Source organism: Pelodiscus sinensis, chromosome 2 (genome assembly GCF_049634645.1).
Source record: "Pelodiscus sinensis isolate JC-2024 chromosome 2, ASM4963464v1, whole genome shotgun sequence".
Classification (NCBI taxonomy): Eukaryota; Metazoa; Chordata; order Testudines; family Trionychidae; genus Pelodiscus; species Pelodiscus sinensis.
The window spans coordinates 146,808,303-146,831,143 of NC_134712.1; the positions used below are offsets into that span (position 1 = coordinate 146,808,303).

At 42.0% G+C, this 22,841-nt stretch overlaps 1 protein-coding gene across 6 annotated transcripts in view; it reads right to left on the reverse strand.

The window, feature by feature from the left end:
- The window catches only part of INVS (inversin), a 158,447-nt gene that overhangs the window by 49,648 nt on the left and 85,958 nt on the right, over positions 1 to 22,841 (reverse strand). For 5 of the 6 annotated variants that reach the window (XM_075921590.1, XM_075921587.1, XM_075921586.1 and 2 more), the window contains 4 exons: positions 19,926 to 20,035; positions 13,101 to 13,272; positions 4,989 to 5,144; positions 1,004 to 1,233 (listed from right to left, as the gene is read on the reverse strand). In XM_075921590.1, coding sequence (XP_075777705.1) covers positions 1,004 to 1,233; positions 4,989 to 5,144; positions 13,101 to 13,272; positions 19,926 to 20,035 — 668 coding nt within the window. The remainder of the gene's footprint in view (positions 1 to 1,003; positions 1,234 to 4,988; positions 5,145 to 13,100; positions 13,273 to 19,925; positions 20,036 to 22,841) is intronic. The other variant, XM_075921589.1, reaches the window with a different exon arrangement.

Consider the following 22,841-nt stretch of genomic DNA (forward strand, 5'->3'; position numbering starts at 1 on the left):
CAGACTCTCAACATTCTGCCTGTATAAGAGACATGGGGAGCAGGTGGCACAGAGGCTTCTGTGCCAGTTCTAAGCCTCCCAAAGCTTATCTCATGTCAGGAGAATCCTCAGCTGTCTTTTAGGGTAACTTTCCAGCTGCTGTGAACTACTGATGTAACAAAAATCACCTGAAACCAAGGTCCACGATCTAGCCCGCAAGTAATACCTAGAGCACATCCTTGTCAGAACACTGCAGCACCAAATTTTAGGCCACAGTAAGTCGACTTTCCAAACAGGAAACCTCTGCGGCAAGTTACATTACACTGACTGTGAGATGAGTGTTTATTTCTCAAGCAGTGAGGTAAAAGTTTAATATACTGGAACAAATTCGCTGCTGGTATAAACTGGTACAATTCTATTGACTCCAATGGAGTTGTGCCAATTCACAGCAACAGACAATTCGTCCTAGAACACAAAATCACCAAGTTTCATTTAGCACCTACAGGAGGGAGCAGAGGAACATACAAAAACTGTAAGGTTTTCCTTCACTCTTAAGAGCTTCACACAAACAAAAAATTGCTGCAGTTCCTTCATTAAATTTGCTGTATATCACTTGCTCTATCCTTACTAACATAGGCTAGCGACACAGCATAGATTACAAAATATTGTTAAATATTTAAATAAGAAAACAAGTAAAATATATTTTAAAGGATAATTTTAAGATATTAGCTTTATATGGAAAAGTCCAAAGACAATATGGAAAATTTGTATCTTCAGTTTATTCTGCATATTAAAATAATAGTTTTTGCTCAAGCCCTGAAAATGTGAAATACACAGGGAAAGTAGTCTTAGGACTGCTATTCCTTCCCCTACAATAGCAGTGAATACAGATTCATCATATCACTGGGTGAAAAGACAAGGATTAATACCACCTTGTTGCAGAAAAGAAAAGAATAACCAGAAGATACTTTCAATTTATGCTTGGTCTGAGACAACTTAAATGACACAGTGAAGGACAACATACCTCTTTATCTTGAATATTTGGATCTGCATTATTTTCCAATAACACGACCATGCAGTTAATATAGCCCCCATATGCAGCACACTGCAAAGGAGTTCTACCTGCATAATCTTGCACATTTGGGTTGATTTTATTTTCTATCAAAATTTGACATACATCAGCATTTCCACCCAGAGCTGCCCAGTGAAGAGGAGAATGGCCATCTTGATCAACCAAATCAACTCTTGCTCCCCCTGTAATAGCAAAACAACATTTGAACATCAGCAATAAAAACACCAAAGTATTTTTGCACATAAGAGAAATGGGAGATTACGCTTATGTCAGCTTGCAACACCTTTGATAAACAAAAGACTATGGGTAATACTTTCAAAAACTCCTGCATGACTTAGAAGCCGATTTTAAAAAGTGACTTGGGTGGTTAGGGGTTTCAATGGGAGTTAGGCATCCAACTTACTCAGGTGCTTTTGAAAATCCCAGTAGGTGTCTATCTATATCTTTAAGTGCCCAAGTAACTTTGAAAATCTTGTTCTTACGCATTTGAATACTTTTGACTTTTCATGAGATACGGGCTTCTAAGTGCCTAAGTCATGTTTGAAAATTGGACGTAAGTGCTTTTCAAACTTTTACCACTAGAATCACCACATTGTCATGAGCTTTTACAGAATTCCCTTTCTCTTTATTCAAGCATGTAATTTTTTTTTACCCAAATTAAATTCAAGGTGCTCTTACAACAGTTAAAAATGCGGTGAGAAACCATAAAACACCCACAAAATATACCAAACTTTGGCTATAACCAAACCAAAACTGGTTTGGTTAAAGCCAATAATATGCTTGGTCTGATACAACTTAAATTGTATAATAATACAATTATAATGATTCATAGATTCAGATAGCCCTGACCACTTTATATCCACAACTCGTTGCTTCCACAAAAGCCAAAGAGGAAAAATGTGTGTAGAATATATCCTAGTGAGGTAAATAGAAAGGAGCATAAACACTGCCAAATTAAGTGTAAAAATGTAATAAGAAAAGCCAAAAAGGAGTTTGAAGAACAGCTAGTCAAAAACTCAAAAGGTAATGACAAAATATTTTTAAGTACATCAGAAGCAGGACGCCTGCTAAACAACCAGTCGGGCCCCTGGACAATCGAGATACAAAAGGAGCACTTAAAGATGATAAAGTCATTGCGGAGAAACTAAATGAATTCTTTGCTTCAGTCTTCATGGCTGAGGATGTTAGGGAGATTCCCATACCTGACCCATCCTTTGTAGGTAACAAATCTGAGGACTTGTCACAGATTGAAGTGTCATTAGAGGAGGTTTTAGAATTAATTGATAAACTTAACAGTAACATGTCACCAGGACCAGATGGCATTCACCCAAGAGTGCTGAAAGAACTCAAATGTGAAATTGCTGAACTAATAACTATGGTTTGTAACCTATCTCTTAAATCAGCTTCTGTACCCAATGACTGGAAGATAGCTAATGTAACACCAATATTTAAAAAGGGCTCTATAGGTGATCCCGGCAATTACAGACCAGTAAGTCTAACGTCAGTCCCGGGCAAATTAGTTGAAACAATAGTAAAGAATAAAATTGTCAGACACATAGAAGAATATAATTTGTTGGGCAAAGTCAACATGGTTTCTGTAAAGGGAAATCCTGTCTTACTAATCTATTAGAGTTCTTTGACGGGGTCAACAAACATGTGGACAAGGGGGATCTAGTAGATATAGTGTACTTAGATTTCCAGAAAGCCTTTGACAAGGTCTCTCACCAAAGGCTCTTACATAAATTAAGTTGTCATGGGATAAGAGGGAAGATCCTTTCATGGACTGAGAACTGGTTAAAAGACTGGAAACAAAGAGCAGAAATAAACGGTAAATTTTCAGAATGGAGAGGGGTGACTAGTGGTGTTCTCCAAGGGTCAGTCGTAGGACCAATCCTATTCAACGTATCCATAAATGATCTGGAGAAAGGGGTAAACAGTGAGGTGGCAAAGTTTGCAGATGATACTAAGCTGCTCAAGGTAGTTAAGACCAAAGCAGAATGTGAAGAACTTAAAAAAGATCTCACCAAACTAAGTGACTGGGCAACAAAATGGCAAATGAAATTTAATGTGGATAAATGTAAAGTAATGCACATTGGAAAAAATAACCCCAACTATATATATAATATGATGGGGGCTAATTTAGCTACAACTAATCAGGAAAGAGATCTTGGTGTCATCGTGGACAGTTCTCTGAAGATGTCCACGCAGTGTGCAGCGGCAGTCAAAAAAGCAAACAGGATGTTAGGAATCATTAAAAAAGGGATAGAGAATAAGACGGAGAATATCTTATTGCCCTTATATAAATTCATGGTACACCCACATCTGGAATACTGCATACAGATGTGGTCTCCTCATCTCAAAAAAGATATACTGGCATTAGAAAAGGTTCAGAGAAGGGCAACTAAAATGATTAGGGGTTTGGAACGGGTCCCATATGATGAGATATTAAAGAGACTAGGACTTTTCAGCTTGGAAAAGAGGAGACCAAGGAGGGATATGATAGAGGTATATAAAATCATGAGTGGTGTGGAGAAAATGAATAAGAAAAAGTTATTTACCTGTTCCCATAATATAAGAACTAGGGGCTACCAAATCAAACTAATGGGGAGCAGATTTAAAACAAATAAAAGGAAGTTCTTCTTCACACAGAGCATAGTTAATCTGTGGAACTCCTTGCCTGAGGAGGTTGTGAAGGCTAGGACTATAACAGGGTTTAAAAAAGAACTAGGTACATTCATGGAGGTTAAGTCCATTACTGGCTATTAGCCAGTATGGGTAAGGAATGGTGTCCCTAGCCTCTGTTTGCCAGAGGGTGGAGATGGATGGCAGGAGAGAGATCGCTTATGACTAGGGATGTAAAATCTTGTTTAATTGGTTAACTGGTTAAACATTATATTTAACTGCTTAACCAATTAAATGGTGAAGGGGAGCACTACCTGCTGTGGATGGGCTGGAGCAGCTCCCCCACCACAGACAGGGGCTGCTTTGGATGGGCTGGAGCGCCCCTGCCTACAGCAAGCAGGAAGGCTGCTCCAGCCCCTACTGTTTAACCAATAACATCCCTAGTGTAGATTAAATGCAATGTTTCTATAACTGCTGGCAGCTAAAATGATATGACTATATCTGTGTAGTTACGATTTTCTTTTGTAGTTTCTATTATTTCTAAACTTTTCTAAAAAATAAATTTTGTTTACAATAAAAAGTCACAGGAAAAAACATATAAAAGTAATGATAGCAGAAAAGTTTCCGATACAGCTGTTCTTTAACATATAAGCCATTTAAATGTTCAAAGACAGTTACTGAACCCATTTCATCAATCATAAATAAAATGTAAATTGATCTCATTTATAGGAAAGAGAAAAAATACTATGCGATTTTAGGAGATTAAAGGGTACTTGAAGAGAATTATGGTGACAGGAGGTCTTTTTCTGTCTTCTCTCAATGCACTGCAAATCATTCTTATTCACAGCTTGAATCTCTCTGGGAGTCCAATGGCAGAGGTTTTTGACAGCTGGGAGTGGAGCCAGTCCAGGGGGCTGGCAGTGAGGAACCAACCCCGCTAGTGGGCCAGGGCCAGGGGGAAGGAAGTCCAGGTGGTGGGCCAGAGCCAATAGCGGAGCCAACAGGAGGACCCAACAGAGAGGCTGGTGGCTCCCCAGGAGAGCCCAGAGGCTGGCAGCAGAAGGCCCAGAATTGACCTCCCCGGGTTCGACAAATTCCCTTGTTCAAGATCAGTCAGCCTCTGGATGATACTTAGCCAGGGAAGTCCAACTTACGTATACTACTTACTGTTCTATGAAATGCACCATACATTAATCATTCCCTACTGAACTAATTTTGAGCTCTTCTTTTTGCCCCGAAATGCCATTTATTTTACAATCTACCTACAACAACATTTTAACTCCATGAATGGATTTGTAAATTTATGACAGCTGACCTTTAATGAGTGTCTGTATCACTTCTTTGTGTCCCATCTCACAGGCTCGGAAAAGCGGAGTGTGCTTCATTACATCAGATGCATCTACCTGTGCGCTATATTCTAACAGCAATTTCACAGTGTTGACATGGCCCGAAAGGGCAGCAGCATGCAATGCTGAAAGCAGAGTTAGGGGGGGAAAATTCACCATATCATAGGAATTAGACAATGACAATTGTAACAGTCAAAAACAAATATTTGTTTCAATAATCGTGGGGGAGAGAATTGCAATTCAATCGTGAAACTTTGAATAGTTCAAACTATAACAAGTCACTGGCAATCACCACTTCTCCTTTGCCATGCAAATGCAACAGCCTGCATGATATAAAAAGACAGCAGCTCTGTGACACATTCTTTCCTTGTGCAGACATAGTCAAACCTCACCAAGAAATTATATTGAACTGATGGAAGGACAGTTGCTTCTTCCTACCATAACACTGTATAATGCTATTGCCTCTTTTACTACTCCTATAGGCATTGCCTATTGCTATTGCAATAAAGAGAAACAAATCCCTTGATAATTGTTCTGAGATTTTCCAACTAAACACCAGATAATCTTTCAGACATCAAATAAAGGGGTTTCATTTCACACTAACATGAGAGAAATTTTTTCTGCAAAAGATCTTGGAGATGTGTTGCCACGGGATCTCGCTTCTGAGGAAAAGGGAGGGGAAAGTGCACAAACTAGCTGCAATAAATACTGCACTAGAGATAGAGATATAGTGAAAATTGTTGTACTATAGAAACAAGGAGGCAGCTGAAAGCAATTGCTTTCCTCCCATTCCTGTATATTCTCTCTCTCTCTGGGTATGTCTACACTACAACGTTAATTCAAACTAACTTAGTTGGCCGATGTCAGCAGACAGGCTACTGGGCTAGATGGACCTTTGGTCTGACCCAGGACGGCCATTGTAAGCTCAGGGCTCAGGGTCGGGGGGTCTCACTGGACCCCCTTGATTCTCATGCACACCTGGTCCTGGGTGGCCAGGCTGGCAGCTCTCCTGCCCTAGACAGCCACTTTCCTGTGCCTAGTGCGGAGATCGTGGACGAGGTCCACGATGTCTGCACTAGCCCAGGCGGGTGCCCGCCTCTTGCTGTCCCGGGCAAGCTCCCGGGAGCCGCCAGCCTGGTCCCGGGAAGAGGGGGAGGGCTGGGGAGCATCGGGTGTGTGGCTCGATCCGTGCCAGGTGCAGGGTCTGCTGGCTGGGTGCTGGCAGGCTTGTACCTGGCACGGGCACCGTAGCCAGCCCGTGCCCCTTTAAGAGGTCCGGGGCCGGGAGGGGGGCAGAAGAGTTTCCCTGGTGTTGGCCAGAGTGGCCACCAGGGAAACCTGGGGAGGGCTAGCCTCCCACTAGTTCGAATTAAGGGGCTACACAGCCCTTAATTCGAACTAGCTAGTTCGAACTAGGCTTAATCCTCGTAAAATGAGGTTTTCCTAGTTCGAACTAAGCGCTCCGTTAGTTCGAATTAAATTCGAACTAACGGAGCGCTAGTGTAGCGCCTATGAAAGTTAGTTCAAACTAACGTCTGTTAGTTCGAACTAACTTTGTAGTGTAGACATACCCTCTCTTTTTTAACTTTCCATGTAGTTTTGCAAATTTAGGGGGGAAATTAAATCTTAGTGGTACTAAGAGTCAAGAAGAGAGATAGTGAGTGATGAAGGATGGTTTCTTTATACGGCAGAGAGCGAATAACCCGGTTTCCTAATGATTTTTAACCCTGTCGATATTTTTAAGAAAATGTGGTTTTGGGGCTGTGTGGAAACCCATTTTCAAATTTAACCCTTTTACCATTTTGACATAATCCCGTGTTAGAAGAGAGAAAGAGTAGTGCAAGCAAGATGCATTTTTCCTCCATGGCAGGAGCTAACAAATTGCAACTTTAAAGGGGCACACTCCTCACGAACCATGTGAAGGACCAGATTCGAGGCTCTCTGCTCCTTCCCACCAGGGAGAAGTCATTTGAGAGTAGTTCCTGTGCTCCCTCAATTGCTGCGAATCAGTTACTCACGACTATTCAAGTTCTGGGAGCAAGGGGAAGACGCAGGGATGGCACGCGAATCAGCAGATTCATGGCGCTCCAAAAATGCCGGGAGTGGGAGTAGTAGGACGTGTAGGGCTTCCGCATGGGGGAGCAGAACAGACAGGGGATGCATGGGCCACAGGCAGAACCCCAGTGGACCATGGGCCATAGATTGCCCACGACTGTAGCCATCTGAGACGGAGGGCCATTCATACAGCTTACTTACTAGTCTTGGTTGCACATTGCGCTGCTCCTTCCTAAACTGCCCCCCCCCCCCCGAACTCAGGAGTGTAAGCTACAGTATAATCCTGTAAACAGATTTTCATTTAGGAATATGCTTAGCTAATAAAAGGCCATATGTTCCTGTCTCCTATAGGACATGGCAGGCAGCAAAAGGGACCAGCAAAAGGCTTGGGAATCATGGAGTGGATTCTCCCTGGGATTGCCCCAGAAACCAGGAAAATCTCTTTGCATGGGATAGGTTTGCACACTCCTATCTTTTCACATTTCCACTGTCTTTTCTTACCCCTCAATTTATGCACCCTCCACTTCACTCTGGTTCAGCCATAGATCACAGCACAAATTCGTTAGAAGAACCTGAGATGGCCACAGGAAGTGAATGTGTTGTTTGGTTGCAAATGAGGTTACTGTCATCCATAATATCAACCCTCTGGAGCTATCATCTCTCTATATATTTTAGAGTGCATCTGTCTGTCTGAGTGCCTGTGAGTCTGTCTCTTCAAGAACTCCTTCAAAATAGTAAGATCTAGGGCCACCAAATTTGGTATGCTTGCTCTTCTCCTAACTTAAAGCCAGGTCAAGGTGTGGTTGTGCCGGGACAACTGGAAGCCCTGGGATAAGGACTGTTTTCCATAACATGCAAAGGGAGGGGCTGCTGTTTGGAGGGACGCAATATGAGAGTGACCACTGGGAGCAGCAGTACCACCAAAGGAGTGGCTAGCAGGGGTGGGACTCTGCCATCTTGCCTGCAAGCACACTAAATAAGTAGGCCCCTTTCCCTAAGCCCTTTCCCCCACTCTCAGCCCTTGGCCACAGTGCCGGGGGCGGCGGGGGTTAAAAATGCCCGATAGCTGGGGAGGGGCTAGGGAAGAGAAGACACCCCTGCCAGTTGTGGGGGGGGGGAAGAGGAAATGGGGGAGAGAAAATGCCCCAGGGCTGCTTGGCTAGAGAAAGAAAAAGCCCATGTAGGATAGGACCCCCTACCCATAGCCCATCCTCATCCCCACCCACCAATACTCACTCTCATCTCACCTCGCCCCTAGACTCCTGCACTCACCCTCATCTCCAGGCTCTGCCCCAAATACTGCATCCCCCACACCACCAGCCCCTTGCCTTTAAGGACCTGGACAATGCCAGGTAAGTCTGCTAGTCTCAACATATATTTGTCAAAATACAAGTTTGGCTAACTCAAGTGGTCGTTCATGGAAAATCAAGCTACACAGAATGATGAGATTTGATGAAATGCAGAGCCAATGTTGTTAAAATTTGCTTGAAATATTCAGTCTCAAAAGTATACCTCTAGTACATCTTTGTCCTACAAATTACTTTTCTGATTACACAAATTCTGAGAAATTAAGAATGAATATATAAATACATTCAAAAATGCCAGTTACAGCAGATTAAACGATTCTTCAACAAATGATTTTTTTATGATTACATGATCTGTCCTTATTTAAAATTTCATTTTTCCATAGAATAAAACTAAGCGCATTAAAAATATAGAGGTGTCTCTAATTTTCTCAAGTTTAACGTACATATTGCCAGACAATGATCATTCCTCAAGTGATGTGTCAGAGATAGACAGAGGATGACACCGAGTCCTTATTCACCTTTTGTGCTCCTGTGCAAGGAGTAGCTAGAATCCTACACCGTGCATTCACTGAATGCTAATGAAAGAAATGTTTAGTGCTGTCTCAAACACAAGACATACTACAAGGACCACTGGTGGGAGGTATTGCTTGCAGCACTCTGCTACAGGATATATCAACGGCCAGTCTTGTGTATGCTCCTTCAGCATACTGAGACATTGTGCCTGCCTCCGTTTGCCACAGGCTGAGTACTACTTGAGTGCCCCTGTACACAGCTGTGGCTCTAAAAGCTGCAATCTGCTTCACACAGTGCATACACAGTAGTAAAAGAAATCCTAAAATGTGTAGCCATAATAACTGAAATCATACATGCACAGTAACCATGATCCAAATTTTCCCAGAGAAAATTTACACTGTACAGCCAATTTTTTAAAAAAGACACTAATGCTTAATTGCTGGGGTTATCATTGTGGAAAAATAATTAATTAAGTACAGAAGCTTCAGTTACATTGGTGAAAAGAAGCCAAAACCACTGAAAGCTCCACTAGCAATTTGGGCGGGTGATTGGATATCACCCACATGGAAATTTGACAAGAATAAAGTCCCTGCTGGCTTAGCAGATTCGGATAAGTCTTGATTTCATATTCTGACCCCACGATAAACTCTAGGATCTGTTTCTGCACTCCTTATGAAACTGAATGCAGTAAGTTACTCAATCAGATGACACTGGGGGGCATGCAAAAATACAATAGAAAAAGAGCTGCTGTGTCAGCTTGGCCTGGTTCTTTCCCTTCATCACTCTTTTTGACGCAGGCATCTTGTATCCCCACTCTGTGCTCAATGTTTTCTTGTAAGCCTAATTTTCTGTGATGGAGTCACAGTGACTGAAGAAATTCTTTAGCCAGCTGGTCACAATAGAACCTTTGTTCCACCGACAGTCAGATCTCTCACCATTGTATACAGTCGGTGACGGCAGAGCTATAAAGCTGCCCATGCAGTACTCCAGCAGTGCTGATCCCTGAGAAGAGTGAAATTCCTTTTCCTTGGTGTCATTTTCCTACACAATGAGAAATGTCTTGATGTTCTATCAGAGTTTGGGTCTGAATGGAGATTTTGCTTTTTATAAGTAAATGCATAAAAACTCGCTAATATGATGTTATATCTGAGCTTTACCCAGCACAAGCATAAATGTCAGGAAATACAAACTTGTGGTCCCCACAGCAACTGTATCACAGTCTCCTTTGGCTCATGCACTGTTTTCTATTGTCACGTTACTTGCCCAAAAAACATGGGAAACAAAGCCTTCTGAAAACATAAGGGAGTGATTTTGAGGTGCTGTATATGGAATTTTTTTTGTTAAAACATATACCTTAAATATGGCCATGTTCAAACTGCTTGGGTACAAGAAGGGAACCACCGTACTTCTTGACTTTTAATGTGTGTTGCTCAATCATAGCTTTGAATTAATGGGCTTTTTAGGGGAACGTTCATTTTTTGCATTAAAAAATAGTCACGCATTACTGCAATGTGCTGCAAGAGACAGAAAGGACTGTAAAACAAACCATGTGGCTTATCTGAATAATTGCACAAACTCAATATTTGAGATGCTGTGCACTGTCTGTTCTGCGAGTTGTAGAAAGCCTTGTTGGTGTAAGGAGCTTTAATAACTGTGATGACTGCATGGGACTACTACACTTTTAAAGTCTGAACAATAATATATAGCAGAATTTAAAGGACATGTCCACTTGGCAGTAGTTATAGCAGAGACTGATAAGAGACTGTACCCAAAGAGAAAATGGTAATTGACATTGTTTGTAAAGATAAAATCATTACTGAATTTTATTTATTACTTTATTTGTTGTTGTTTTATCTCCCTCATCTAATGAAAGCTATTATAAAAACATGTAAGGCTTTGATCTATATCTAAATTTGTAGGGAAACATGGTTTTGCATTTGTTTTATTAACTAAAAATAGTATTTGATCTTGTAATTAAAAAAGACTGTCATAATGCATACATAGGTACAATCAAAGGGGCACAGTTAAGATTAATTAGGTTTATGCCTTCTCCTCTACCCTTCTTGAGGTATAACTTGGCTGCAGAGTTAACCAGGGACTGATTACTCAAGTAAGCCAAGCCCGAGTAGGAATGGCCACAATATAAAGCCGTACTCAGATAATTCCACACTGGTGCTGCATCACTTGTGTTAAGCTCTAGCACTTCTGAAGAGTATAGCCCATGATGTTCAGCACTGCTGTAAGCTGAGCCATTCTATGATTCTTTTTCAGTCAATTGTGGGAGAATTTCTCTTGGCACACAGGGACTTGTGGAAAGACATGGGAGGATTAACACCACTTGATCGGCTTAGCTTGGGTCTTCACTGCAAAGTAGGTGCATTACCTGTCTGAGTATAAAAAATACATGGGCTTTAGCTTAATGTATATACCTCAGGACAACTAGCCTGGGTATATCACCACACTTGGGTGAAAGGGTAGACAAGAGCCAGGTTAGGGGCTACCATCCAAAAAAGAACCTGAGTTGTCTTCGGGGCAAAGTTATATCTCATATGAGGGCCTTAGACTTTGTCTTAAACTGAGTTAATGCTATTATAGTGACTTACCCTTAAGTTAATTACTTTTGAGTTAGCTTGAGAGAGGCCATATTATGAAATAACACTTGTGTAGCTCAAAGTGGTTGGATTACTGCACTATATTAATAGCACAGGGATATCTGCTAGCAGCTGATGAGCTATTTCGAGCTTTAGCTTACATCTACTGATGGATCCTCCAACTCATGTTACCGGTCTGTGTGTGTGGATAGGACACAAGATAGGGACAATATTCAAGATATAACTTGAACTAACTTTGCAGTGATGACAAGCTCTGAAAGGTTTATAAAAAGAGGTTTTCTGTACAGGAATTCAGGAGTTCTCTATTCTGATCCTAGGTATCAAATAGTGAACTAACAAAATGAAATCACAAGTATTAAGGAAATGGAATGTGATCAACCAAGAAGGAAAGAAATATGTTTATTTAAACACTTTAACACTTATTCAATTCAATTGTAAATACATAGAAAAAGAGCTTTTAGGAATTCAATTCCCCACACTGTAACTAATAAAACATTCTAATATATATCTCTAAATCACCCAAAAAGTTAACAGATGAGATGAATGAAAAATAATTAGAACAAACCCTGAAAGCCAATAAACAAAAAAAAACCACAATCAAATCCCTCTCCCAACAAAAAATTTTCAGAAAAACTATCTTTTTTTTCAAGCCAACTTTAACTAACGACAGTCTGTCTATTCACAATAAGTGTTAAAAATATCATAGTCCGCTTCTGAACAAGAGTGATCTGTCATAAGCTCCAGGTCCAAAATTCTTCTCCCTTATATTATGCTATGCGCAGATTGTCTGACTGGCTGTCACCCCTATCTCTTACAGGTCATGCATATAGGTGTGCGTACACATGGATAGGATAGTTTGTATAGCACTTTGGAATCCTTTGCGATTAAAGGTGCTGTATCAGTATAATAGCATATTATTATTATTACACAACTATGACTTTTTCTATTAAATGGGATTGAATTCAGCTGCTAGGAGAACCATTACTTTGGATTTCATGACTTATGTGTTTTAATTCTGAACCACTGTGCTACTTTCATTAAGCTTTTTACATTGACTAGAGATAATAGGCTGTAGAAAAACCTGTTGGGCTATCACATATAACCTCTTGCATTGGTACAATTTTTACCACATGAATCCTATTAATACTATATATGTCTTATTGATGGCTTTCGTGCTGACAACAACTACTTTTCTGGGTAATTTATTATATTACCTACAAGTTTTCTTCTGCTATTGAGAAATATTTACTTATATTCAAACCAAAATATTTCTGTTTTTTGTTTTTAGATAATTACTCATTTTACCCTTCAAAACTACAAAAAGTAACTCCCTTCTAATATTAATCCTTATTTAATATCTGCATATCTCCTTTTTCTCAATTATTTTTCAGACAGAACTGCTCTCATCTGCATATTAAATTGTGGCTTTCTCCCCATACTGAAGATCCTGGCACTGCTAATGTGTAACATTAAGTCCAAGCATAAATGTTTGTAGGATTGTACCTATTTTTATAAAATGACTAATGATTGTTTCTGGCAGTTTTTTAACGAAATGCAGGCAACTAATAGCTCTTTACTGTAAAACAAGCCTTACCTGTTCCAGCATATTTATCTGCCATGTTGATGTCAATGTCCAATTTTAAATTCAGCATAGTCCTGATGACATCATCACTGCCTTTCCCAGCTGCCCACATAAAGGATGTTCTTCCCTCTAGATCTGAGTCATCTTTCACAGAGGGATGTTTCAAAAATACTTGAACTGTTTCCTGCAGGAAAACTTCACTGTGTAAGAATGCCACTGGCATTAACATAAAAAAAGAGCCTCTAATGACAGAAGAAACGATTGTTATGTTTTGCTTAGCAGCTTTTGATTAAAAAGCAAAATAAAAGCTTCATTTTTTCCTTTTTCAAGTCTCATAACATTGCTGGCTTGTAATATCATCACTTGTATAGTGTCGGAGGAATCTCATTCCTGATCACTGTGTTATTCTGTTACTATACCTATTTCTTGTTTATAACAAACATGGCTTTGTCACAAGTTATGAATAAATTGGTCTTATTCTGATACCATTTCTTGCTTTTCTGTAACCTGAATTTTACCATGAAGCATCATGCATACATAATTAGAATTCACAAGACATACAATCACTGTGAGGGAAATGATCAAAAACATGACTAGAAATAACCATGTTGATATACAACTGAGCAATTCAAGAAAAAAAATCCTTTTCTTTAAATTTGAATACTACTCCACATGGCTACAATTTAATTTTCCAAAGCTCTTATAACAGTTCTGCCATATAAGTAACATCTTTGGAGACAAAACTACTATTTCTAATAGTCAATAAAGTAATCAGATTATTGAATTACTAAAATATAGTAAATCAAAGATTAACAAAGATATTACAGCTTAGCCCAGGCTTTTCTGTGTAGTTGACAGACTAGACCCTCTCTAAATCATGGGGAAAAAACAAAACAAAACAAAAGGTACTGCACTTTTCCCTTGAGTGATGCTTCAGTTTTAAACTGTCAATTACATAAGAACTTTTTAATTCACCTCCCAGCATCAATGCTTGATTAGTTTCTAAAATAGCAAACTATAAGAAAAAGAAATATCATGATCTAAAACACAGAAAAATCACTCTTCCCAGCTCTCTGGGCTAGGTATATGTGCTCTGAGCTCACAAGGACCTACCAGCTGAAAGCCAGCCAGTTTATATTGTTCCTTAAATCAGCTTAAATTCCTGTAAACTGAGTGCTTTAGCAGCCACCTAGGAGATTCAAATGCCAGACAGCTAGCTGATCAGCAGAGTGCCCACAGCCAGCAGCATGTGTTTCGTGGTGCACATTTATGCATGCCTCAGTGCACATAAGAAAATTTACTGTGCATATAGATGGAAAAAATTAGAGGGAACATTGGTTTACTCTATCACTTGTTTCAGTATAACTTACATTGCTCAAGGGTGTGAATAAGACAGAACTTGAGCTATATCAGTTACACCAACATAAGCACAAGGATGGATTCCACTATGTTATTGGGAGACCTTCTCCAGCTGATGTAGGTACCATGTTTAATGGTGGAGGATTTATTAAATTGAGGGAAGAGCTCTCTCCTGTTGGTAGAAAGCATCTTCACCAGATGCACTACAGTGGCTCAGCTGCATTGGTGTAGCTGTACCAATGTAGTACTTCTAGTATAGATTAGCCCTAGGTCAAACACAAGTTGTTCATCTCAATACTGGAGTAACATGGTGAAATATAATGACTGAGGGTCAGACTAGATGGCTGAATGGCCCCTTCTGGCCTTAAGCTCTGTGAATTTATGCATCTAACTTGCAGAACAACAATCCCTGTTTCTGAAATAAACCCACTTATTTAACCTGATGCTAGTTCTGTAGTTAACATCTGTAATAAAGGAAGGGATAGTAAGATTTATTTCAAAGCATTAGTTTGGGAGAGGGAATTATGGACCCTAGAAGGAACACATGAAGGGCTAGTACAAATGCTTGGTATTTGATAGTACATACATACCATTAAAAGTGACAAAGTGTAAAATACTTACACTTTCATTTTTTATCTGTTTGTCTATGCTAAATGAATGATCAGGTGAAGACACAAGGAAAAAATACATGCTAAATGGTACCTTTGTGGAAATAACTTGAGAAAGCTTGTATTCGGTGAATTGACTGGAATATTACAACCTTAGGACAGTCAAGTATGAACATTCAAAACGCAGGACAGTCAAAGATGAACACTAGTGAGTTCATCTTGATTTCCTGAGCTCTCTAAAAAGTGAGTAGGCTACTGTTTGAGTTGAACTTAATGTATTCCAGTTGTTACTGAAAGTGGGAAAGAGCTAATGGAGCTGTCTTCTGAAGGCTGGGTTTTGTAGCCTGGTAGAAGATGAGATGGGCAGCTTAAGCCTGGTTGTCTATACAGACAGCATCAAAGCAACAAAGCTCCCTTTTAAAAAGGAATTGTGCTTGCTAAATGTAAAATATCTTAGTGCTACCACAAAGCAGGGGCAAACTGGTAATGAATTTATGCATCTCTCAATGAGGCTTCAGTCATTCCTCTGAGAATATAAGAATGACTGTACTGCATCTGACCAATGGTCCCATCTAGCCTAGTATCCTATCTCTGACAGTGCCCAAGGACAGGGAAGTAGTGGAGTCTCCATCCCTAGCGGTGTTTAAGTCTCGGCTTGACAAAGCCCTGGCTGGGTTGATTTAGTTGGGATTGGTCCTGCCTAGAGCAGGGGGCTGGACTTGATGACCTTCTGAGGTCTCTTCCAGCTCTATGATTCTATGATTCTAAGGCCAGATGCTTCACTGGGAATGAACAGAATAGGGCAATTATTGAGTGATTCATCCCTCATTTTCCATTCCCAGTTTCTGGCACTTAGAAAGTTAGGCTAGCCAGAGCAAGGAGTTGCATCCCTGATTATTTTGGCTAATATCTGGTCATTTTTTGAACCCACTTTGGCCTTCACAACATCCCCTGGCAATGAGTTCCACAAGTCGATGGTGGATTGTGTGACGCAGTACTTCCTTTTGTTTCTTTTAAACCCATAGCCTGTTAATTTTATTGAGTGACCGACCAATTCTTGAGTTGCATAAAAGGGTAAATAACACTTCCTTATTTATTTTCTGCACCCCATTCACAATTTTTGACATCTCTATCGTAACTTCCCTTAGTTGCCTTTTCCAAGCTGAAAATTCCAGTCTCTAATGTAATCTCTAATTCTAGCCAGGATGGTAGGAATGGCGTCCCTAGTCTCTCTCTGTCAGAAGCTGGAAATGGATGACAGGAGAGGGATCACTTGATTACTTGTTCTGTTCATTCCCTCTGGGGCACCTGGCATTGGCTACTGTCGGAAGACAGGATACTCGGCTAGATGGACCTTTGGTCTGACACAGTATGGCCGTTCTTATGTTAATCTCTCCATAACCCTAATAATTTTTGTGGCCCCTTTCGGTACCTTTTCCAAGTCTAATATATCTTTTTTGAAATAAGGCAAGTCTCAAGCATGCACGTTGTGGGCATATCACAGATTTATAAAGTAGCATGATGTTATTTCCTATAATATTATACCTTTCATTGTACCATATCATATCTTTCCTAGTAGTTCCTAATATTATGTTAGCTTTTTGACTGCCACTGCACATTGTGGATAGTTCTCTGAAAACAAAGACACCAAGATCTCTTTCTTAAGTGATAACTGCTAATTTAGAAACATAATTTGTACGTATAGTTGGCATTAGGTTTTCTCAATGTGTATTATGTTGCATTTATCAACACTGACATTTGTCTTCCATTTTGTTGCCTGATCACCTACTTTTGTGAGACCCTCTGCAATCTACTCTGGATTTAATGATCCTGAGTAATTTTGTATTATCTACAAATTTTGCCACCTCTTTTTCCAGATCCTTTATGAATATGTTAAATAGCCCTGATCCCAGTACACATCCTTGGTGATTTAGTCCTCTCTATTCTGAGGGCTGATCATTTATTCCTATTCACAGGCTTTCTTGAATGTTTAAATATTCTTCATCCACTCGATCACCCTTATCGATGTATTTGTCAACCCTCAACACAGAATTCTAAGACTGGTGAGCCATTATTTCCCTTTACAAAAGCCATCTTGATTCTTCCCCAACAAATAATGTTCATTTATTTGATAATTCTGATTTTTACTACGGTTTCAACCAATTTGTCTGGTACTGAAGTGAGGCTTTATGGGCCTGTAATGGCAGAGTCGCATCTGCTTCCTTTTTTAAAATGTGGCATCATATCAGCTATCCTACAGTCATCGAGTACAGAAGCTAATTTAAAGGATAGGTTACATACCACAGTTGATAGTAATTCATATTTGAGTTCCGTCAGAACTCTTGAGTGAATACCATCTGGTCCTGCTGAAACAGAAGACAGGACTATGCAGCACTGATTGCTATTTAACATATCAATTTGTTGCAAACCCTCCTCTACAGCCCCTCACGCTGGGACAACTCCTCAGATTTATATCCTAAAAGAATGGGTCAGGTGACTCTCCCTCATGTTCTGAGTGCGGTGCGGGAGCTGGGAGTCAGTCCATGCCAAAAGCCAGCTTAACAGCCAACTCTTGGCACGCATCAGCTCCCCTGGAGCAGAGCCAGCAGGTGGGAGCCTGTACACGCTGGGAGCCGGTTTAAAAACTACAGAAGCAGCCGTGTGGCCTCGGGCTGCCACTGCATGCGGTCGGTGAATGTAACACACAGACACAACTACCTGCTTTTTAATATCCCTACTAGAGAAACTGACCCTTATAGTTTGAAACTGCTCAAGTTCCATCATCTTCTCAGATATGATGTGAATATGGAGCTACTCCATATTGAACTATGGAGCTATGCAATAAGAAAGACTATTTTTAGCCATGTTTCATGGAACAAAAGCTAGAATTATTATAGGAGATATTAAGAAATTAATCCATTTTTAAAGCCAAACCTACTGTACTAAAGGCCACCAGCTACATAAGTACACCACAGATATCGATGATCTCACTATGCACAGCTCATAAGTGCTAGGTTTAAAAATGTAGCAAGGTTCAGAAAGAAATCCACTGTGAAACATCAGCTAAGAGGTATATAATTCCTTTTTCTATTATTATGTGGAGTTCCTAGGATATAGACTACAGGCAGTCCCCGACTTACGCGGATCCGACTTATGTCGGATCCGCACTTACGAACGGAGCTTTCTCGCCCCGGAAGTCGGGGCGAGAAAGCCCCGTTCGTAAGCTGCTCCGGTGCCCCTGGTCTGCTGGAGACCGTCTCCAGCAGACCAGGGGCACCGGGCGGGTTCCCGCGCTTCTGAGGCTTTGCCAGAGCAAAGCCTCGGAAGCGCGGGAACCGCTGCTGCTGCCACTTGGGTGCCGGTGCCTGTGGTCTGCTGGGGACCGTCCCCAGCAGACCACAGGCACCGGGACCCAAGCGGCAGCAGCGGGCAGGTTCCCGCGCTTCTGAGGCTTTGCCAGAGCAAAGCCTCAGAAGCGCGGGAACCCCCGCTGCTGCCGCATGAGACCCGGTGCCTGTGGTCTGCTGCGGATGGTCCCCAGCAGACCACAGGCACCCGGTCTGAAGCCGCAGCCGCGGGGGGGTCCCGCGCCTCTGAGGCTTTGCCAGAGCAAAGCCTCAGAGGTGCGGGGAACCGCCGCTGCTGCCGCTTCAGTCAAAGCGGCAGCAGCGGCGGTTCCCCGCGCCTCTGAGGCTTTGCTCTGGCAAAGCCTCAGAGGCGCGGGACCCCCCCGCGGCTGCGGCTTCAGTCAGGGTGCCTGTGGTCTGCTGGGGACCGTCCCCAGCAGACCACAGGCATCCAGACTGGAGCGGCAGCAGCGGCGGTTCCCCGCGCCTCTGAGGCTTTGCTCTGGCAAAGCCTCAGAGGCGCGGGACCCCCCGCGGCTGCGGCTTCAGTCTGGGTGCCTGTGGTCTGCTGGGGACGGTCCCCAGCAGACCACAGGCACCCTGACTGAAGCCGCAGCCGCGGGGGGTCCCGCGCCTCTGAGGCTTTGCCAGAGCAAAGCCTCAGAGGCGCGGCACCCCGCTGCCGCTGCGGCTCTGCTCCCCGTGTCCCTGGTCTGCTGGGGGGGGGTCGGGCGCAGCTAGTGTGCTCCCCCCCCCCAGCAGACCAGGCTTTTGTTTTGGACTCTGGGGCAGAGCAGCTGGGGCGCTGCCGATTGGTCCTGCAGCGCCCGTGGGCACTACTGGACCAACCCGGCAGCACCCCAGCTGCTCTGCCCCAGGTCCTGATTCAGCCGCTGCTGGTCAGTTTCAGCAGCGGCTGAATCAGGACGTCTGGGGCAGAGCAGATGGGGTGCTGCTGGGTTGGTCCAGTAGCACCCCAGCTGCTCTGCCCCAGGCGTCTCCAAGTCAGCTTGTGCTGAAACTGACCAGCGCTGACTACAGGAAGCCCCAGGCAGAGTTGCTCTGCCCCGGGCTTCCTGGAATCAGCTGCTGATCAGTTTCAGCAGCAACTGACTTGGGGACGCCTGGGGTTCTTAAGTTGATTCTGTATGTAAGTCAGAACTGGCGGTCAGTTTCAGCAGTGTCTGAATCTGGACGCCAGTTCCGACTTACATACAGATTCAACTTAAGAACAAACCTACAGTCCCTATCTTGTACGTAACCCGGGGACTGCCTGTATTGTTTCAAAATCAATACACAATTTTTTAAATAATCCATCGTCTATATAACATACAATACAGGAAAATTCTGAATAAAACTTGCGAACACACCTCTGGATTCAGATTACTCTACAAAACATTTGAAATCTGTTATCAGGACTACCCTATTTACCACAATAATTTGTACAATCTATGTTATATTTTTAAAAAATATGCTTTATATTTGAGATATTAAACTGATGAGAACAGATATATCACACTTACAGCAAAGTTGCTCTGTGCCGCGTAATGTAAGGGTGTTGCCCCTTGGCTATCAGATGGGATAGTTCCAAGTTTATTTCTTTCTAAGAGAAGATGGACAATCTGTGCATGGCCTGAGAAAAGAGCAGAAATTAACAATGAACAATATATTCACTCACTAGGGGTACGTCTAAACTACATGCCTCTGTCGACGGAGGCATGTAGATTTGTGTATTCGAAAAAGGGAAATGAAGCCGCTTCATTTAAATTTACATGGCTGCCGCACTGATCAGCTGTTTGTCGGCTCCGGGCGCTAGTCTGGACGCTCCCTGTCAAAATGAAAGCCTTTTATCGACATCCCCTGTAAACCTCATCCTACGAGGCATAAGGGAGATGTCGATAAAAGGCTTTCAGGTCAGCGCGGCGCGGCCAGACTAGCGCGCAGAGCCAACAAACAGATGATCAGCTGTTTGTCGGCTCAGCACAGCAGCCATGTAAATTTAAATGAAGCCGCGATTATTTAAATCACGGCTTCATTTCCCTTTGCCTATCTGTCTAATCTACATGCCTCCATCGACGGAGACATGTAGTCTAGACACACCCTAGTTGCTTTGCTTTGTAGATCTTCTTTCCTATTAAACAAAAAAAAAAAAAAAATAACAAACATTAATAAATATTGGGACATTCAAAGAAAATTTTTAGACTTCATATGAGTTTTATGTTGCATCTGTCCAACGTGGCATGCTGTTTTTGTTAATGGTGTTTTAGTTCCACTATTCCTTCTATTCTCATCTTTTGCAAGCCACCAAGGAACCATGATAGCCTGGGAAGATGAAAATGAGGAAGAAGTAATTTAGCATCTATTAGCATGGTCTGTTGGTTTGATGATGTTTTCATGCTCTCTTCTTGTGGATTCTGGAGTGACTCTGAAGTCCAAAGTATGATGTGCATGCTCGTGAGTAGACCAAGCAAACAAAGTCATGGGTGAATGTCTTGGTAGATACAGCTGTGGTATAATCCTTTTCCCTTGTAGCTAACGGTAAAACACAAAAGGCTGTGATAGCGTGCTACTATACCAGCAACAGTATTTATCAGAAAACAGTCTACTATTCTGTAATAAGTGAGGTGGATATTTCCTTACGAGGCTTTGGAATTACAACCAAAACCTTGAATTTCACTCAGTGGTCAGTTCAAGACAGCAAAGTGAGCCGTGGTCTGGGCCGATGTGCTTTTGGCATCTGTGTTGCTTAAATGAGCAATTTTGTTTCAAGACACAGTGTGCTGCACGAATCAAGTTGGGAGGTCCTTAATCAGTTTTTATTCAAGCATAATTCTCATTGAAGATTGTGGTAATTTGACAAAGAAAAAGATGAAAAAAAAAGTAACCTCGGGATTTGGCCTCTGGTTATTATTTCTTGTAATCATTGAGAAGACTTCTAAGCAGTCCCAATTTCTTCACCCAATACTGCCAAGTTTCCCCAAGAACAGCAATTATTTAAACTCTTATGTTCCAATTCATAAAAAATGAATTCTAGGTGAGAAAGTTATTTACCTTATAGTTACAGGTGGTTCTTTGAGATATGTGGTCCCTATTTGTATTCCACTGTGGATGCTCATTCACGTAAGCTTTGTCTACACTGCAGGCTTTTGCACAAGAACAGTTGTTCTAGCACAAAAAACTTGCGGAGCGTCCACACTATAAGCCCGTTCTTGTGCAAGAAAGTTTACAGTAGATCATCAGAAGAGAGGGCTTTTTGCACAAGAGTTATTCCTTTGCCCACGAGGAATAAGCATTTTTGCGCAAGAGCTCTTGTGCAAGAAGGCAGTGTGGACGGGAACAGGGGTTTCTTGTGCACAAGAAACCCCTATGGCTAAAATGGTCTTCAGAGCTTTCTTGCGCAAGAGAACATCCACACTGCCATGGACGCTCTTGTGCAAAAGCACATGCGCAAGAAGGTGTAGACATAGCCTTAATGTGCTTAGAGTTAGAGAATTCTTGCAAGTAGTGTCTGTTGGTCTGTGCATGTGCTCTTACTATGCTTGTGCCTCAAGCCCAGGATATAGAGGTGGAGCAGACTGATCACCTCTCCAATTCCTTCTCTATTGCAGATTCAGCAGTGATCCAAAACAGAGAGGGAAGCAGGGCGCATAGTGGCATACAAGAAGGTACACACCTTTCAAAGAACCAGATATGTAACCTACTTTTCTTCTTTGAGAGCTGGTCATTATGTGTATTCCCTTGCAGGTGAATGACAATCAGTACTGAAGTACAATGCTAGGGTACAGATGGCAGAGCCATCTGAAAGATGGCCTCTGCTAAGCAGTCCTGATTAACGCATAATGTCTCATGAACGTGTGGCTGGGAACTCCATGTAGATACCTTGCAAATGTCAAGAAGAGGTACATCCTGAAGCGATGTCACAGATGTCACTTGCACTTTTAGAATGCCCTTACCCATAGAGGAGGAAGATGTGACAGCAGGTAGAAGAGCGGCATACAGCTGGAGATTCATTTTGAGAGAAGGGGAGTATCTTGTTCAGGAGAGAAGCGTTTCAGCTGAATGGAAAAATACCTTCACTTGACTAAAGAGCATTTCTTAGAGGGATATTTTCTGCTGTTATTAAGGATGGTTTGCATCACTTGAGAGCAAGGAACTGTCTGGGGCTGAGAGCCATCTAAAACCCAAGCTATGAGATGAAGTGCTTCAGGGTTGGGATGCTTCTCCCAGGTCAAGGGATCCCAAAATGACTGGTGGAACTTGCAACTGATGGCAAAATGCCTGCTCAGAATGTCCACCAACGTATTCTGAGTTCCAAAAAGGTTGGCTGATGATAGGGCAATTTGTTTCTTGATATACCAAGTCTACAAAGTGAATGCTTCCACACACAGGGGGATGGATCATGCCCCTCCTTGTTTGTATGTACAAAAGACAGTTGTCAT